This window comes from Maylandia zebra, linkage group LG23, assembly GCF_041146795.1.
Source record: "Maylandia zebra isolate NMK-2024a linkage group LG23, Mzebra_GT3a, whole genome shotgun sequence".
Classification (NCBI taxonomy): Eukaryota; Metazoa; Chordata; class Actinopteri; order Cichliformes; family Cichlidae; genus Maylandia; species Maylandia zebra.
This window is the reverse complement of record NC_135188.1, coordinates 14,251,518-14,272,264: the sequence shown is the minus strand read 5'-3', so window position 1 is coordinate 14,272,264 and position 20,747 is coordinate 14,251,518. Positions and strand designations below refer to the sequence as shown.

General features: G+C 39.5%; 1 protein-coding gene across 3 annotated transcripts in view; it reads left to right on the top strand.

Moving 5' to 3' along the window:
* The window catches only part of ryk (receptor like tyrosine kinase), a 53,771-nt gene that overhangs the window by 1,347 nt on the left and 31,677 nt on the right, over positions 1-20,747 (top strand). For all 3 annotated transcript variants that reach the window (XM_014414259.4, XM_023155531.3, XM_014414258.4), the window contains exons 2-4: positions 18,607-18,728; positions 18,823-18,922; positions 19,039-19,170. In XM_014414259.4, coding sequence (XP_014269745.3) covers positions 18,607-18,728; positions 18,823-18,922; positions 19,039-19,170 — 354 coding nt within the window. The remainder of the gene's footprint in view (positions 1-18,606; positions 18,729-18,822; positions 18,923-19,038; positions 19,171-20,747) is intronic.

Sequence of the window (20,747 nt, the reverse complement as noted above, 5' to 3'; positions counted from 1 at the left end):
AATTTAAGACTTTCTTTTAAAGATTTTTTTGTCTAATTATTTTGTTCTATTTGGTAAATTTGCAAGTTATTTCTTGAATATTTATTTAAATTGTCCTCGTGAATTTATTAGTTGACTGCCAGTGTCACTGATGAGGCATCAGTACTGTACATGTACGGGTCAAAGTAACCTTTACATGTTTCTGATATGTTGTGATATAATTGGTCGTCGTTTTTGTTGTTGTTGTTGTGGTTGGTCAGTTTATAAGGTTGTGTCTCATGATTGTTATGATGTTGCTGATTAGGATTAAATGTACAGTGGCATTAGAACATCAGCAGAATAATCGGAAGTGCTGGTTGTCATCTCATGACTGTGCTGCTGTTGGTGCAAGCCATCAGTGTTATGTTGGTCTAACACTGTCTGAATGTTTAAAATCTTAGTGACAAGGTGAAGCCAGCCTGTGAATCGGTCCTAAGTTGTTAATGGAGGGTTTGCTTTAGAAGTGTTGAACGTGCACTTTGAAACCAGCCATTTACCATGTGCACAGGCTAATGAAGGGGTAGAAGTGTTTGTATGTAATGTCCCCGTGGAGGGCGTAATCTCGTGTTGCAGCTCCTGCTAACTGACGTCTTCCTTTCGATAAACGAGTCATCTTATAGTGGCATCAGCAGAATTATGTTGTTTCTGTTGGGGAATCTTTTGGGAAGTACCTCCAGCTGCATCCAGCTTTTTTAACAGGACCGTGTGCTGGTAAACCTCCCTGTGTATGGGCCTAATTTATAGCAGGGACTTTTGGGATGTGGTGTTAAATCATTTGTTTGAGAATGACCGGCACTGTTGTTTGATTAGTTATTGAACAAGTGTTTTTTTTTTTTTTTTTTTTTTTTGTGAGGTTACGTGTATTTACCGCATCACCAGGGATTAGCAGATTTAAAAACAAAAAAAATTACAATACGCTTGAGATATTTAAGGAAGTTAAATAGGATTTGATGGGGAAAATACCCATTTAGTTTTCTTTTTCCATAGTTTTTGAGCCCTTAAGTCTTCAAGTACAGGAGATGTCACATGAGTCACATGAAGTCGTCAGGGCTGTTCTTCTACATCACTATGTGAATGTCTCCTGTACTGTGAATCTACAGGGGCTCCGAAAGGGTGAAGTAGTAATGTAAATTAAAAAAAAAAAAATTGTAATTTTTAACCTTGATGTACTTGGAGGCTTTGTAACACATGAATTCAAATATTCACTAGAAAAAGTTGCATTTCCTGTGAAAATGCAGTGTGAATGCCTTGTAGTGTAATCTGAAAACAGCAGAAGAAGGAGAACCTGTTGAAAAAACACTGTGTAGAAGCTGAACTCTTTGCTGAAAATGGCTCTATTTGAAAGGGCAGTGTTAAGAAAGCAGATTACATGCAAGCAGGGAAGATGTGCGGCAACTGTCACATGTAGGATTCGAACCATTGCCACCGGATCTCACGGCGGCTGCTCATTCCACTGAGCCAAACCAGTTCTGGTCTCAAGCAGAAGAAGCTAAATTGTGCTGAAAATGCTGAATGTTCAGCAAAAAACAGACAAAGAACCTGAAAATTGTCCTGAAAAGAGGTGAATCAGCAGAACCCGGCCTGTCTGCTCTAAGAACGGTTGCTCCATCTCACTGAGCTAAAACATGGCTCAGCTCAGCAAGCTAAACTGGTGATCACACTGATAATGTTGTCCCATTCAGCAAAATGGGCCAAAAAATCGCATAAAAAGCTTAATATCTGAAAAAGTATAGAAGTTATGAGCACCAAAAGATACAGCACGCTTCAGCAGAAAGAGCAGAACAGTTTAAAGTTTGAAAATCGGCTGAAAACTGGGGGACTAGTTAACCAGCAAAGGTCAGAGCAACTAGAATAATAATAACTAGAAAAAGTTGCATTTCCTGCGAAAATGCAGTGTGAATGCCTCATATTGGAATCTGCTGAAAACAACTGAAAAAGCAGAATTATCTGCTGAAAAGAGGTGTAGAAGCGGAAGTGCTTGCTGAAGATGGCTGTATGTGAAAGGGTACACTGAAGAGTGTCAAGAAAGCAGAGCGGAGGCAAGCGGGAAGATGTGTGGAAACCGTCACACGTAGGATTCGAACCTTTGCCAGCGGGTTGAGGCATTCACACATTAATATCATGGTAAAAGTTTCTGTGTGTAAATTTAATATCCTAAACTTAATGTCCAAAAAATATTTGCTGATTTTGAGGGTCAGGGACTTTTTCCAGATTTAATTTTATATGGAGTGACTGTGCCGTGTATAATTGCAGGAAATGTAACGAGAATTTCCTAAATTTTCAAAGAAAGGACTGTAGTCTCCCTGCCAAAATTATGCCCCCACCATTTCCCAAATTGAGCCCTTGTGTCCTCATGCCACATGCATTCAGTATTTCATTGCCTGCAGCCTTGACTTGTTAACTGCCCCGGCACCAATGTACCACCCTTTGTGCTTTCTCTCTCCTCTCTGACTGGTGTTGGATCGTTGGCTGACTCTGTCCCTTTGGGTTCCCCTTGTTCTCCATCACGTTACAGTTAATCTTCTGCTGCCAGACCAGGGCCTCTCTTGCGGTTTGTCTGAAACCTCATCTGGTTGTACGGCGAAATCTCTTAATGTTTGACAACTATGTCTGCGGCGCTAAAAGTATGTGTGGACAGAATCTTCCATGATGCAGCAGTAACTGCAGGAATTAAACTTGCTTGAGAGTTGAGTTGCCCGGTGTCAGCATCGTAATGTAGACAGCCTGCCGGAGAGTCTGACTGCAGTTTACTTTTGGTTTTAATCAGGTCTCTGTATTTTGTAAGATGTCAAACACATTTATGAAAGCAGATTTATAACATGCATCTACAAAAAAATTTAATTTCATAGGTCATAGTGGGGATAATTCAGTTTCTGCAGTTTTTTAAGACTTCGAATAATTCTATCAGGCATTGTCAGCACTAAGTTGCACTATGCTGTGTCTAAATGTGACATAGTAAAAGTGCAGGTTAATGTGTCTTCAATAGGTTAGTTTGACTCTGAACTGACATTGAAACATAAGTCACAAACCAGCTGATGAGCAACTGTCATTTTATGCAAGGTACAGTAAGTTCATGTGTTTTATTATTCATTGCTGAATCAGTGCTGTCCCCTTATTCACTATAAGAATGCTTTGAGAGCAAGCTGTTGCATAAATAAGACTATCTACAACAATCAGGTTGAGTGGAAACAATGCAGCTTTTACATTTTAGTTAACACCATATGGAAACACCTTTGAAACCCCCAAAGTGGGGGTATTCAGAAGTGCACTTTACCAGCCTTGTGTGCAGGAACATGTCCGTGACTTCAGCTAGAGGGGGCTTTAATCTCCTAAAATAGTTTTCACTACCACAACAGGAAAGGCTTGTATTTAATATAAAGTAAAGCTCTGAACCTGAGGTATGTGCTTGGCCATGTAATTAATGTGTTATTCACACAGCCACTCTGTGTACAGTTACACTGTTAACTGGCCTGTGAGTCAACACATAAGACTCTTTTCTTGGGAATCTTTGGGACAGATCAGAGTAGGAAAAGCAGGTGTAAGTAATGAAATTGGCTGGCCTGTTTTTCAGCATTGTTGCAGGTTGTTGCATTATTTCAACAAACAGAGGGCAACTCATTAAGTTTCAGGAACACTTTGAGTTGTATAGAAATCTATGGGAAAATAGACTCTTGCTTCATGACATCAGTAAACACATTCCTGGTGAGTTTATTGCCTAATTGGCTAGCTTCGAGTCTTGCTTGTGGGAAGGCTGCTTGGTATTTGTGGCCATTGAACCAAGCAAACTGTTGGCAAAGGGAACAGAATTTAGAATTTTTTTTGGGAAACCCTGCATTTAACATCACTTAGGCAGGTAAATGATCAAGGATCTAGTTGTGTCATCTGCATAACAGCTGACACAAGTTATCAACATTCAACTTCACACTCTGCTTCTGAATATGTTTCTATTGCGGGTCTGTCTTAGTCGCAAATGTAGGTGACACATTTGCATTTACATTACGAGATTGTTGCGGTACAGAGCCATGTATTAAATGAAGCTTCAAAGCAAAGAATTTGTGTCAGATTTTTATCACTGAATTATTCAACGTACTCAATGAATCATTGCTGCCCTAAAGTTGACCTTGAAGGGCTTGGCTAATGTAAACCATATTTTAATGTTATGTTAACATGACCCCAGTCTACACCCCCCAACAAAGTATTATCAGAATTTATTCAAAGTTTTTCGAGCTATCAGCAGCAAACACTACCAAAATCATTAACTTTTTGGTAAAAGTAATAAAAGTGGACCAAATGTAGAGCCTTGAGGAACACCGCAATTAAAAATGGAGAGCAGAGGAGCGTGGATTATATATACATAACCACAGAAAAGTTTCCATTAGAGAGGCGAAGGTGGAGAGTAGAGCTCAGCATTGTAGATTGTGTAGGAGAATAGTGTTTGACTATGTCAGAGGCAGCATTGAAAAAGCATTGAGAAGTTGTTGTTATAATAATAAAATGTAATATAACCATTTAATGTAGTGTTGGAGTGGTGTGTGCGCTCATAGCTGATGGACTGTCTGTTTTATTCTGATAACTCTACCAAACAGCCTGACTCTCAGAGGGCTGGTAAAGAACCGGAAAACTCTCTGCATGGATGACAGACGGGCAGCATCCCTGATTGATTTTGCATATGATAAATGAGTAGAGAACTGTCTGCCTCAAGAATCCACATGCATTCCTACCCTCAGCTCCCATATCAGCTCTTACTCCAGGCCCACATCCTTGGTCTGAATTGTGTTGCAGCTGTGCAGGTCAGATTAAATTACTGAAGCAGTGCTCGAGCCCCAGGATCAGTTTAAAAGACGAGCCAACTCTTTTTACAAAACATTACACTCCTCCTGATATGAAGGAGCGCAATGAACTTCCATGAAGGTTGAACCCATAGTTTGTTAATCACATCTGTAAGAAATTACATTTAAGTAGGGAAAGAGTTGGGTCAGTTAAGTAACAACAGATCTTATTCAGAGGAAGAGGAAAGAGGGGAGTGTCTGTTAATCAAGTTATTCTGTTGTCCATAAAACATCAAAAACCGAAACAGGCCATCACTTTCTTACATCAAATATAAGGATGGGAATCAAGAAATAGTTCCATTTGGAATTCTAAGCTAAACATTTATACTTTAAGGCAAAACTTTACTGCTAAAACTTTAACTCACCACCACTTACCAAATGTGAATGTTTACTATAACAGTCTGTTAGATCTTCCATTTTAGAGGCTTTTCAGAAACCTCTTAAAACCACCGTGACCGTTATTGTTCGTTTGGTTTTCACACAGACGCTGCATCACATTGGCCACCTTGGACTGCATTCATGCGGCCCGTGACCCGAGCTGTGACACTGGTTTTACAGGCCTCAATGGCTTTCTTTGTGTCTTTCTCTCTTTCCTGTCATGTTGACCATCCATGCGATTATTTAAAACATGAAGCAAAAATAAGTTTTCTGTACATTCATTTACTGTCACCTATAATAACAACCTCACTGAGCCTATTTTTCCAGGGTACGATCCCCAGTGGGTTAAATCTGTAACACAGAAGATTTTTCTTGGTGGAAAAGCTGCATACAAGATCCTTGTTGTCTAATCTATGCTCTGTATTAGTGCAATGCTTTTCCAGAGCTCTACAAGTCAAGCAAAACCTTTGCTTCCTCAGACCCCAGCTAAAAATTAGAATTGTGCAGACAAAATGAGCCGTTTTCCTATTAAAATTGTTTTGAAATACTTTTGGGTAAAATGAAATATCGTGATAGAATATGGGTGAAATGCGCATGCACAGTGCCTTTGTTTTCATTCACACATGGCGGAAAAAGCATGGTGGCGACGGAGAATGAGAAGGGTGAAAGCGGATTGTTGAATGAAACGGATGAACCAGAATTGGTTTGTAAAAATAGTGCAACTTCACTGGTGTGGAACTGGTTTGGCTTTCGTCCATCAGATACACACCAAAGCACAATTTTTGGTCGAGCATGCAAGCGGGCCGTTGTTATTACTGTGTTTTTCGGAAAAATACGGCACACTTAAAATCTATCCTTTGATTTTCGGAAAAATCGACAGTGCCCCTCATATCCTGGTGTGCCTTATGTATGAATTCTGGTTGTGCTTACTGACCTCGAACCGATTTTATGTGGTACCCTGCTCAAAAATCTGTCAAAAATGTTTGAGTACGACTTTGCTAAACTACGAAGCCACACCGCTTGATGGATTGTCGGAGCATTACGGCTACCGTAGTCAGGAGCCTCGCGGAGTGATATGTACTGTGCTTCAACATAATATTATCGTATTGTGTGTGTATAACCTCTTTTTAAGTTTTGTGGATATTATACATGGTTATGCTCAGGATATGTCGGCCAATTTCCACTGGAAATGCCTTTTGGTTAAACTGTCAGCAAGGAATTTGCATTTGCAATGTTAAATTTTTATATAGCTTTAATGCACTTAAAAAAAAAAACAGCTGCTTGTTTAAGTGAAAATACATTGATGGGTTTTTTTTGCACTAATAAAGTTGTGGAGTTTTGTCTTGCGTCAGTTATATCGTTATCGCATATTTTCAAATCTATATTGTGATAAATATTTTTGGCCATATTGCCCTGCCCTACTTTTGGGAATGGGAATTACGTTTAATGCATCTAAATTTGTTGAGAGACTGAGTCAGTTTCATAAAGGAAATCCAACAGAAAGCATCATAGTGCTACCAGAATAGTTTTATTATTAATAATAGATTGCATTTATGTAGCGCTTTTCGAGACCCTCAAAGCACTTTACAATTCCACTATTCATTCACTCTCACATTCACACACTGGTAGAGGCAAGCTACAGTTGTAGCCACTGACTGACAGAAGCGAGGCTTGCACCATCGGCCCCTCTGGCCAACACCAGTAGGCGGTAGGTGAAGTGTCTTCTTGCCCAAGGACACAACGACCAAGACAGACAGAGCAGGGGATCGAACCGGTTACAAGATGAGCTTCCCAACCCCCTGAACCACGGTCGTCCTTAAAGGGCCCTTAATAACTACTACTAATAACTACAATATAAATATATCTAATGGCGGAAAAAAAAAGATTTTTAAAGACAAATAAGTGAAATAATGTTTGACATTCTAAAATGTATGAATTATGTTTATTATTGAAACACGTGATATCATAGTTTGGCTGCTCGATAACGCAAGGCAATTTACAACTACATCGTGTATTACATGACTGTATTATTTTGGACATGTTGAATTACTGCTTTGCTGGTAGGTTCACTCTCTGCTGTAGCATGTACAGCACATACACGAACAGCATAAACATCTTAAGGATTCAAAAAATCTTAATAAAACTGAAGATGTCTATGATGGGCTGATCAGGCAAGTCTGTGTTATCTTACTTAGTGTTCAATGCAATATATTTTACTTTATAACTTCTTTAGTCGTCAGCTTTATCGCTGGTGGGAGGAGCTGGAAAAAATGCTTTTCTTCACATTTAAGCTTGTTGATCAGATGGTTTGAAGGACTGTCACTGGGTTTTTACCTCTGAAGGATTTGATTATGATCACAGTAATGAGTGCCGTTGTTGTCAACTCTGGAAACCCATTTTCTGTTTTAGGGTGCTGTGCCACCAATGCATTGTTTGCTATGTGTCATAGAGATGCAGTCAGTAAGCGTCAAATAGTCTGAACAGTACGTTATGATGAACTGAGGTGCTGTTTCAAGGCCCAGTTTAAGATGAGGATTATTTTGGACTGCGAGTCAAGCAAAGCTACTCTAGTAAAGCTCGAGGAAAAAAAGATGGAGTGAAGATAAATTCAGAAAGACAAATGGAAAGAGAAAGATGCTAACGCCAGAGACGCAGAGGATGAACTGTCAATCATATCAAGGAATATTTTCAAATGTGACTCATTCAAAGATACTCTTAGACTGCAAGAATCTAAGAGCAGCTGAGACGAATAATTTTATTTTAGTAGTCTAACATTAAACATATAAAGCTGGAAATGAGCATAATAGGTTTCCTTCAAAACATATAGATCCTTTCCTTTGCACATCGTTGTTCCTTCCAAGGGGAAAACTTCTAGCTGTGTAGTCATGTTTTTCAGTCTCGCAGTCAGGCGAGTAGGTCAGAGTTGAGTGTAAATCCTCCAAAAATGACAAATAAAGCCAGATCTTTTTCAACATGCAAGCTAAGGAGTAAAACTCTACGTCCAGGTCGGGTAACAGGCTTTCCTCCCCTCCTCCAAAGACCTGAAAGACAAAGCCGGGGCTTTGAAAAAGAGCCTGTGAACAGTGAGGAGTGATTGGCAGCAGTATTCATTTCCTTCATGCCACTCTCCAAGGATCCCGTAGCTGAATAGAGGAGTCCCTGCCTTCACATCTTTTGTTTGAAAATCTCTGCACTCAGAAGTTCTGCAAGGCATCAACACGTTTTAGAAGATGGTTGCCCTCCTGTTGAAATCGGAAATATACTGTCATGTTTTCTTTCAGTATTGTAGGATTATTTAATTTGACTTGAGAAATGTTAGGAGCAGGAGAAGCTTAAATCAGATGGAGCCTTTTCATCTTTGTGCTGTCATAAAATAGGTGATATGCTGTGTTAGGGGAATGCACCTCCCTACATCTGACCTCGTGCTCACAACCTAGCCTTTCAAAGGCTGCTGTACAGTCGTGACCAAAAGTTTTGCCAGTGGCCTCACTGCTAAAACTAAAGTTTTATTTATTTGCCAATAAGTTTTTCGATATGTGTGAAATCCTTGTGATTGTTGTTCAATAAATCACAAAAACGTGTAAAAAAACAAACTTTGTGCCACTGCCAAAACCTTTGGCCACAACTGCACACACAAAGCCAAATATAGATGAGGTGGTGTGAGATGAGAGGCCTCTTAAATGACCCTTTTATTCAGGATGAAATGAAACTGCTGATCATTTTCTCAGTGAACTGGTTGATATTTGTTGAGTAAACGAATGAGTCCCTTTTGAGCAAAAAGTAACCATGAATGAGGAGCCTTTTAATAGGACAGTCTTCCCCAGATTCCTCTCCCTGCCTTCATTCGCGTCTGCCCTCGGGCTGCTCCAAGGAAGAAAAGAAACTGATGTACAGCCTCTTTGAAGTGAGTGAAAGAAAGCCACAAAGATGGTGACTTAATGCGAGTTTTTCTTCTGGCTTCAGGAACCCTGAAGTTCATCTAGTGCTGTTGTTTGCAGGCCATCTGTAAAAGCTCAGCAGTGCTCTTCGTTCGGGAAGTTCGGTCATGCTAAATTCACATCATTAAGGGGGATTCAGTTTTTTATTCCTAAACTTGGATGCTAAAACTCCTTTTTAGTTACTGGATGTAAAGAAACTTCTAAAAGTGGTTTTCTGCAGAGAAAAGCGACTAAAATGTTTCCAGGGAAAGAGATGATGATGTGTTTTCAAGAAAGAAGATTGATCCCAGTTTAGTTCAGTTTTAACACACGTTTACAGAAAATATGCAAAAGTAAGGGTAAAGTAATGTTTCCGTGAGTGTGAACAAAATAATCAGAAGAGAAAAAAATAAAACTAAATTAAAGAAAAAGTTTTAATGTATTCATTTTGACTTTTTCCTTTCTTATAAATCAAGCCCATAAATCAAATCCCGTTACAGCAATGCACTGTAAGAGCTGAGATGACTAACATCTTCGAGGAGGAAGTAAAAACCACAAGATTCGTGTATTTTGAACCAATGGAATGATCATCAGTTGAATTCTGCTGCCTTTGTCTCTGGATCAGCAGTTTGGTGTCTGTTTCAGCTTTCTTTCACTGCATGATGTGCACGTCTCCTGAGGCACGAGACCGCTGTCGCCTGGTGTTCCTTTTTTTTGCCCCCAGCAGGCATCACACAGTGGATGCAGACCACCAGGGACAAGCAGTTACTAGAAAAAATGAAAAGATGCCCAGTGTGGAGGTCTTTGGTTGCTCTGACGTTTGTCTTGGTTTTCAGTAATCTGACCCATAAACAGGACTGACTTCACAGCGCTGTTGTAAAGTCTCATCCTGCCCTTCTGCTTGATCTGCATATATTTCCAGAGAGTGTAGCCTGCAGAAAAAGCTGTTTTTAATTTTATCAGGGGGTTAAAGACCCTTGATTTTTTTTTTTTTTTTTTTTTTTTTACAGTGACATAGAGACCCTGATTTAACAACTAGAAAATTGCGAGCTTCCTAGCTACTTCACAGGCCTAACAAATGTATCACTCGCACAGCCCAGGAACTGGACTTGGCTTCATTTTCCTGTTCTTGTATTTTCCAAACTACGTATGTGCTCCTAGCGTTATCTTTCCAGTCATCTCCTGAGACTGTAAACGACTCTGTCCCAGCCTGGCCTACATTATGATGCACTTAAGCTTCCCACCCCTCAGACCCCTGTACCGCAGCTTTTTTTATGGGACAAACTGGATAGAACGAACTTGATTGCCTGTTGAATCTAACTGTGAGCTAGATGGCATGTCAGGTGACTGCCCGTGGAGAATTGGTAGCTCAGCGCCTCATATTAGAGCCAATGTTATCAAAGCAAAAAAAGCTGGTTATTTGTTTGTTTGATCCAAGCTAAAATTAAACCCTGCCCTACATTACAATTATATACGTCTTTTTCAGTTAGAAAATAATTTAATCTCTTTTTTGGGGGTGGGGGACTTTGGCTGTGGCGTATACTGATTTAAAAAAAAAAAAAAAAAACACCAACTGAGCCATAGTGTGTTGTCATGCAGGTTATTATTAAATCCTACAAAGCTGTAATGGCGCCAATGGAATTTTGCATATTAAAACACTACAAGAAAGCTGTCATTTAGAACTCTTCTTTTAATGATTTAAAATATGTGCATGATGCTATATTGTGGAGTCATGATTATCCGGTTCTTTTAATATTTGTTCTTGCATACTGTTTTTCTGCGCTAATGTGCTTTTTTTGTGGTCTAGGCAAACTGCTACACAAACATATTCACATCATTCAGTTGGAGGGGATTTCTAAACTTAGTCTTATTTTAGATGTTACTGCAACAGGCTTCCTGTACCTGCAGCAAAATACCTTTATTCAGACATTATTACCAGTGGAATAGATTTGAAGATTTTGCAGTTGCTTATTGCAACTTCTGGGATATATGCTGCTTTAACTTGAACCTCAACTCAGCTAGCTTTACCTTATTTCCAGTCACACTTGAAAATCAGGCCTTTTCGTTGAGTAGCTCCACTGCGGCTCTGATGTCTTTACCCCCCGCCTCCTTCCTGTGTCTGTGGATTTGTTTAGTTTCCAGTTGATAGGGTTTCACGTGTGCCCTCATTTTCTCCTTCTTTGGCTTGTGTGGCCACTATCTTTCCAGAGAGAAGCTGTAAGGAGTGTTTATCTCCTGAGCACTCAGGGATGGAGGCTTTGGGAGGTACAAGAGGGTCTTTGTTATATCTGCCCTGGACTTTGCCACCTGGCCACTACCACCTTTTGTTCTCCTTTTTCAAAGTCTGCAATGTGATCCACAGCTCGCAGAGGAGTGTTGACTTAAAATGTAGTGACACTCTGCTAAGCTGAATTTCATATTACTGGCTTATTGCTTTGTTTTATAACTGTGTAGATACTGTGCTGTGTATGAAATGAAATGGTTTCACTTTTGATATGAAGGTTTCAAAAATCTTTCTTTCAGCACATTATTCATTATTATGGGGTATTTTATTATTTTTTCCCCCCTTTGTCATTAGTTACCCTGTTCCAGTGGGAAAGCTCCCTACTACAGTAGCTTTGCATGAAACAAAGTTGCTTTGCATGATTCACAGTTCATAATTACATTAGGAAATATTCCAAAAGACTCTTGAAACAAAAACATTGAGGGGAGGTCCAATTTATTGACTCCATTTAGTAGATGTGAGACGTAGCAAACACTGATTGGCTACAGACTCGTTTTTGAAAATGGACATTACTCAAGTGGACATTAGAGGAACTGAAGTTTTTGGCACTTCAGTTATTCAGGTCTGAACCACTAAGAAAAATGTAGAAAGAGGGATGAGAGTGAGTAAGCCCCTCTCCTCTGTCATGGTTAGAATCAGGGTTGTTGTGCCCTTAAGGAAAGTCCTCATATTGTGGTGAACAGCAGAGGACTGATTGTACTGAGCTGCTCTGAGGTGTAGTGTGTCAGTGTGGTGCTCTGTGTGGTTTTATACATCATCTCATGTGGCTTTTATAGGGATTTGAACATATGTATGTTCTTTCTTTTTACATTACTAGTGTCAGACTAGGACGGCGTCCTCAAATGTTCACCAAATCTTTATTCTGAACAGCTTCTTCATGCTATTCATTTTTGTGGTGCATCTCGTTTCTCCTAGATATATAAATCATGCATACTGTATGTTGTTTGTTTTGTTTTTTTACTGACTCAGAATGGACCTTTGTTACATGGCATCCGTCAGAACTTCATTGGTGTGGTCAGAAAGATCATTCCATACTATTCACTAAGATGAGATATACTTGAGATCTATCCCAGAAGCTGGGAAATTCCTGTTGTAGCAGGCAAAACATTAAAGACTACATATAGAAAACTATATACCAGCTTAAACAGAGTAGAGAAATGGCTAAGTACTTTTTTTCCAGTTAACTTGAAGAAATAAGTACAAAAATCAAGTACGAAAGAAAAGCATTTAGAAACTTGAGTATAATACAAGCCTAAAATTAAAATACAAATACAATAAAATTATATATATAAAACACTGATTAAGTGTTTCTGTGACTTACTAAAGTAGCATATTTGGATTCTTTCCTTTTCTTTCAAGCTATGCTGTGTTTCATCAAATTCACGGTATTATTGAGGACCAGGAATATGAAGCCTCGGCTCTAAACGTCTGGGATGAGGACTAACTGAAGAACTGGACATCTGTGCTAGTTATACACTTATTCAGGCAACCTCTTATCCCGTCTTTCTAAATAAATGACCACACTGAGCTGCACCAATCACGTGTGGTGCACAATGAGGCAAACGTTATTTTTCATTAATTATATTTGGCTTAATTTGTAGTTAACCACCACAAACCTCCGTAAATCATTATTATGTATAATTATTTTAAATATTCTCCTCCCAAACTTTGCACTCTGAAAGGGAAACTCCTACAAATAAGGCCAGCTCCTAAAATTACAGTGTCTGTACATTTTAGTTGCAAATTATTAATAATATGGCTCCTTGGTAAATCCTGACAGTAGTTCTTCAATGCCAGCTGGCCCTAGTGTTGGTGAATCTGGCCTCAGTAGATTCACTGACTGATCATTGGCGAGGCACATGTGTATGTTGGGAGCATTGCTGGTAATTCTTACCCTCCGTCCTTTTGCGAGCCAAGTGACTGAAAGTGAATGTATGGTTTTATGTCACCGATCCACCATGCTACTATCAGGGCTTAGCAAAGAAGCTTTTGTACAAACACTTCAGCTTTGAAAAGCACTTTAAATGATTTGAGCTGAAGCCTTATTCTTGTTATTACTATAACTTTATTATCTTCGGCTAAACTAGTTTTGAATCCATTTTTCCACAGAGCAGGCTGTGGATTATTTCCACGGTGTCTTACAGTGAAGTGGAGGGAATCTCTAGGATGGAAGGAATGTTAGGAAGGAAAGCAACCAGAAAGAGCAAGCGATTACAACGATCAGCTCTCTGAAAGCAGTGTAATGGTTGAATTACCGAGACATGATTTAAGGGATCTGAACTTTAAAAGAATTTCCATACAATAATACTTCATAATAATATGTTTGTACTTGTTTCTTTGTTACTTAGACACTGGTTACCTCACGGATCTCTGCAAGTTGGGTCATGCACTGCTTTCGTGTCGTTTACTTTGCCGCTGTGCCAGTATATTGGTAGTAATTTCATGCATGAATTTTTTTTTTAATGAATTCTTCAGATACTTCCATACAAACAGACAAAACACCCACTGTATTAAATCATCTGCTGTTAGGAGCACTGTTAAGTTTATTGACCGGGGCACTGCATTAATTGTGCATCCTAGTCATATGATTATGCAAAAATTAATGTAAGGCTGCAAAAAATAATTCTAGTTTTATATTGCTCAAGTGCTTGGCCTGATAACTGTGGGTTTCTTTATGGATGGGACAAGAAATGTGGCATCGGTGGTGAAATGCTGACGACAAACTGCTTAAATGCTGCAGTGAAACAGAAAAATTGTGCGGGAAATGCCAACAACACTCTCTCAAGTGTCATGCTGGAGAAGTCTGAGTTAGCATCAGAGCTGGTGGCATCTCTAGTTGTTTGATGTGCAAGGCACACCACTAATCAAAAAGGAGTCCTTTTTACACACACATCTCCTGGTAATACTGTTTTTCATTCCAGAGAGCTGAGTATTTAAGTCAGGGATTAAAGTGCAGTGCATGGTTCAACTTCCTCCACCTCAGGAACCACTTATTCCCCATCCTCAGTCTGTGTACACTTACAGGCTGCTACTGCTGCTGCCACCGCCTCCGATTCCTGTTTTGAAATTCTGGCATTTTGGGTGGAAAGTGCTGTGAGAAACTTGAGCCACTCTCGTCTTCTTGGAGCCTTTATGCCTGGCTGCATAATTTAATTGGTATAAGAGATGTGTGTGGCCTCATGTTGAGACAAGGGGGGCACACAAAGTTGAGCACGAGTAAGGTAATTATTCCTGTTGAGAGGTGCCAAAAGTACAGACATTCTGTACTCAAGTAGAAGTACAGTTACTAGTGTTTAAAAATACTCCAGTAAAAGTTGAACTTCTTTACTCAAGTAAAGGTGAAAAAGTACAAAAGTAGTTCCTCAAAGAACATCTCTACCACCTATTTTTATGCAAAGCTAACTAAACCTTGTCCCACATTAATGTAATAAAGAAATTATATTAGTAGATAGGAATACAAACTTTATGTTAGTCTGATATTCAGTTCTAATAAAGGTACTAAGCTTGAATCAGGTAAGTAGAATATGAGCAGAGGGGAAAAAAAGGAAAATAAAAAATAGCTCTATTTTCTCTTGCCTACATTGTAGAGGTTGTCTTTGCCTCTAAACAGGTGTGGTGGTGGTGGTGGGGGGACCCTAAAATCACCTGTAGTGGCTCAGAGTGGGAAAAGAATCACAACTTACAATAATTTCTGTTGAGAGCTGCAGTAGATTTTCTTAGTTTACAGGCTGTGGTAAGGTGACCTGCTGCTCTTTGTGGGTGTACAGAATTGAATTCAACCAGATGTGAGCAGATGTTTCATGAGTTGTCCTGGCTGATTTCCATCCTCTACACTGACAGTATGTTTATGCTGGGGGTCTTTTTCTAGATGGTACAAGGTTCTTACAAGAGTGGATTTCAGTGAATGAATCTCAGCATCACCAGCTAAATTTCAGATTCAGCTCTGCTATTCTTAATGTACCTAACTCTGACCATGAAACCACGGACACTGTGCACACAATGTTCTTTAGTTTAAATCCATCACAGTACAGCAAACTAACCTGTTTGCCCTAAAAAAAAAAATCAGTCCCTTTATGCTTGCTAGTCTTCTCTAGGGCTAGCTACATGCTGAAGTACTGAGATAGCAACTTATGGACACCTGCAGTCGTTCCGGTGTTGTGTCAAAAAACAACACTGGCCCACTCTAACCTCTGAGTATGACACACGCTTGTACCCGTTTGATCTCGTTTTAGTCGACATTTCCTGGTGATTAATACACAAAAAGGAGTGCCTTTCATGTGTTACTGTTTAGGCTCAAGTCTGCTTGATGTTGGTGGCCTGCAGTGATGAAATAACTCCCTTCAGTTCCGACAAACCAAAAGTAACAAGCCTGTTTTAAGCTTGTAAGAAGTAGAAAGTACAGAAATCAAAAAAAAAAAAAAATGTAGTGTGTAAAAGTAAAAAGTTGTCAGACGAAAAAACTCAAGTACAGATACCTGAAAATTCTACAGTAATCGAGTATTTCTGCTTTGTTTCTTCCCACCGCTGTTCCTGTTTGGGCTGTGTGCTCGAATCAGCATGCAGTTCTGAAGCTGCTGGAAAAGCAGAAAACTGATTTCTGATTGTGAGCTGGTGCCGATCCAGGTGCAAACTTGGGTCCTGATATGATCAATCAGATCAAAGTTTCAGCATGTCCCCTCAGAATCAGTTCTTTTTTTTAAAACACAACTTTAATTTAAGGAAGTTATGCATGCATTTTACTTTGAAGTTATGAAAATTTAAAATTACAAGCTAGTCGAGACAAAAACATTTACTGTGAACATTCCCTAGTCTGCCTTTCAGCACACCCCTTTTCTTTCCATGCAAGTCAAATCCCCCTTTTTTTTGATTTAATCATCCAAAGGCTTAGTTTCTGAATTTTACCTTTTCACATGCTAAAAATGTGATCAACAGAAAAAGAGAGAGCAGCTGTCTTGTTCTTTGGACTCGTTAGAAACTTTACGTAACCCTCGTCGCCTCTGTTTTTAATTGAGCCGGTGTAAGAACGCCCTATGACGGGTGCTCTGAGACACCCAGGGGTACTGTGGGAGCCTGGGTGCATTCTTCACTTCTCTTTAAACTAGATATTCACAGACTGATAGACTCTTCTCTGCCAGACAGACTCTTTCAAGGAGTGATAGCACTGCCTTGGGCACTGGTTGGGGGATTTCACCAGCATACATTACACTTTTTGATGGAGTAAAAAAAGAAAAAGAAAAAAAGCTTCTTTAAAGGCTTGAATTCGTTAAAATAAAAGGGGAAGAAACAGCACAGAGTACCAGCCTGCTGAGCTTTCTGTGAATGGTTGCACAGATTGTGAGTGTCGGGTTTAGTTTCCTAGATTGGAAATTATGCTGATATTTTTGGACGCTGTCTGACTTAAACCTTTTGAACTTTTTCACATGACCATTAAGTGTTATTAAGTGCTAACAGCGCAATTAGAGCAGGGCGATATGGCCAAAAATATTTATCACGATATATATTTGAAAATTTGCGATAACGATATAACTGACGATATAATGGATGCGAGACAAAATACAACTCCACAACATTACTAGCGCAAAAAGACAACCTTCCATTTATTTTCACTTAAACAAGAAGCTGGTTTTTATGTACATTAAAGCTTTATAAAAATGTAACAGTGCAAATGCAAATTCCTTGCTGAAAGTTTAACCAAAAGGCATTTCCAGTACAAATGGGCTGACATATCCTGAGCATAACCATGTATAATATCCACTGAAGTTAAAAAGAGGTGCTTTGCAACATTAAACTGCAGTGTGCAGTACGTATGTTTCGGACCATAAGGTGCACGGGATTATAAGGCACATTAAGCGAAACAAAGCAGTCAGATAAATCAAACTTTATTAAACTCATTCTTCTTGCTTCCTCCACTTCTGTACCATTGATTCATTAATGTTGAATTCTCTGGCAGCTGCTCTATTCCCATGTTGTTGCAGTATATTAATGACTAACCTGGTATTGTGGATGGATTATCTCAGTTGTTCTCCTGACTGAAGTTTGGTCCGTTTACAGTATCCTGCCATGCGATTGCATTTGTCTCTAACCATGAAGAACCTTCCCCTTAACTTTTATAAGTGGAAAAAAGTTAGCGTTCATCCTCCAGCTTCACTGTTTATGTTATGCTAACATAGCTGTGTCGCTAGCGATCACCTAGCACATCATTATATACCAGCTAGCCCAACTTCAGTAACCCTACAAACGTCACTGCTGTTTAGTTTCCTGTCTTCATTTATGTTGGAAGTGATAGCAGAGCTGTACGTTTGATTTTTTTTTCTCAGAAATCTCTCAGTCAGAACATGCAATATCATGCTTAGGTAACTAGCGAGACTAGCGAGCTAACTTCCGCTAGCTTCCTGCTAACTTCTAACTCTGTTAAATGTAATAACTTTTGTTTTCATGGATGCCTGGAAGTTAAACTTTATAGTTACACCTGGTAAAGCAGCAATGCTGATCGTTTTATTAAAGATGAAAGAATTTAGACAGTTTTTAACTCTAAGTGATGCTGCAGTGTTGTTTGACCTGAAGGATACGGAGTTTAGGACCCAGATTACTCCCAGATTTAAGAGCATCTTAGTCCGACAAATACGACAATAACAACGGCCGCTTGCATGTTCTGCAAAAAAATGTGCTTTGTTGTGTATCTGACGGACAAACACCAAACCAGTTCCACATCACTGAAGTTGCACCATTTTTACAAACCAATTCTGGTTCATCTGTTTCACTCAACAATCGGCCATGTGCGTATGAAAACAAAGGCACTGCGCATGCGCGTTTTACTCCCATTCTATCGCGATATTTCATTTTCCTATCATTGCCTAACATTATACCGGTATTACCGTGAACGGTATAATATGGCCCAGCCCTAAGCGCAATGATGTTGCAATGTTTAGTCCATCTCTCTTTACTGAGGAGAAGCCTGCTAGTGCGGCTAGCAGTGTGACTGGATATTTAACCGTATACGAGACTTGCTCTGAATGAGGAAATGTGTTATAAAAGGTCTTTTATGTCCCGTGATCTCAATAATTTCTTCAGAATAGAGGTTTGTTAAGTGATGTCAGTCCACAGAGTTTAAGGGCTCAATCATCTCCTGCACTGGATGAGGTTCTCACCGAAGTAAAATCTGTTCTTTCTTCTCACACAGGCCTCGACGCAGAGCTGTACTACGTGCGACACGATGTGGTGAACCATTACGCGCTTTCCTTCAACATGTCTGTGCCCACTGAGACAAACAGCCTCTACTTCACATGGTACTCCAAGACAAAGGTGAGACCGAGCCGAGCATGTTCTCGGCACACAGGTCATCTGATCACTCATGTGAGGGAAATATTAACATTTCTTCTCCGTTCCTCGTTTAAAGGTTGACTACCGGCTTTCATTCAGCGTGGAGAACCCTGTAGCCCTGAACCCGCCATGGTGCAACATCTCCCTTCAGGGGGAAGTGCCCCGTGTTCCCTCTGGTCTGTCAAATATTCACCTTTAATTTTTAAAGAAAAGTTCTGAAAATCCTGAAGCTATGATGGAGTTTTTATGTGTGTGTAATATTTATGTTTTTGTGTGCGTGTTTCCTCCGCAGTCTTCAGAGTGGACATCTTATGTTCGGGCAAAGTAGATGAAGAGGCATTTTTAACAATGCAGCTGAATCTGACCATCCATGCCAACAACTACACAGTGCTCAACTTCAAGAGGAGGAAAATGTGCTATAAGAGTAAGAATCTGTTCATGTACACAAATGTGAGGTTTAAAAACTCTCTCAGCTCTGAAAATTTAATGTGAAAAGCTCCTTATGAAAATAAGTTGGATCACAAATGGGTGCAAAGTTTTGAGCCGTCCCATGTACTTAGAGGGCTCGTAACAAGGAAAATCTTAATAGTATGAAAAGACATTTTTAGCTTTATTAATTATGAAGCTCAAAACACAGTAAGAGCTTTGTAGTGAAATCTGATGGCATCTGACAATTTTCAGTAACATTGGAAAGCAAAATTGTAAATTAAAATTTTAAATCTGATTAAAATAAAATAAAATGGGGTAACTGGAGAACTGCTCGGGGGGGACTGGAAGAACTATGACCAGTCAAATGTTATTAAAAACATCCAGGGCCACTCAAGGTAACATGTAACAAATGACTTCTGTTTCTGTGCGCTATAGATGATAAAAATTGAACCATCGCGTATCAGGCTGCACCTTCTTCAGGAGCTTTAAAAAACCCAGCAAAGCAATTAATCCTCTTTTATTCTCGCCATTGTCAGCCTGTAAACAGTAGTACTTGGTATGCTTTCGGTGTCATTTCAGCTAGTCACGCACATCACGATTTTTCTTTTTTGTAACCTGACACGGTTGGTTGCAGGTTACCTCACAAGCTTTACAAATATTCATTCAGATGTCAAAATGGACTGTAGACACTGACTGGTCTGTGGTAACATCACAGCCCCTGTGAAACACAACCAGTGAAGTGACCACAACACCTTCTGGCCTCTAGGGGCAATGGTGAAATATGCATATCCCTTCTAAGGCCATCAGACAGGAACCATAAATTAGAAAGACATCTCACAGCTCACAGCAGTTTAAAAACACTCTTTCCTTACCAAGGATTGTGTAAATGCAGGGGGATAAAAAAAAAAAAAAATTAATAAGAAAGAGACATAAAAACATAACAGCAGGGCAGACGCACTCGAGCAGCATTGATTTAGATTAAGAAAGACTACAGATGCACCAGGGTCCTAGATCTCTCTTCATGTTACCTTATGTATTTAAAGGCAGTTTACCAGGCGGCCATTAACCCTTTAAAGGTCATATCAATAAATGTCACCTTTCTAATTTCATTAAATAAATAAATAAAAATCTGTCATATTGCTGGTTCCCCTACATTATAAACCAAACGTTAAAGTAACAGTAGGTAGATGTGCCGGTTCTTGTGTTCCTTGTTTGCTGCTATTTTCAAACTGCCTGAAGATAATTACATGTGGCCCAGAGGCTTCTTGCCATATGCCCCCATGGAAACAAATTTATTCCCGTCTTATTTTAAGCAGGAGTCGAATTGGTAGCATGAACAGATTCTTTGTGTGCCTGAGTTGCAGTCATTCCTCCCTGTCGCTGCCTGCAGTGACACAGGAGAGGGCTGAAAATGTTTGTCCGTGTTTGCTGATTTATGATCGCAACTTGTTGTCAAAATAAGTTAACTGCTCAACTTTTCAAGGGTTTCATCATCACCCTCTAAACAAGACCAAACTAACAGAGTGAAGAGTTTGTTTTGCGTTCTTCTGTTTGAAGCAGAGCTTTTTGTTT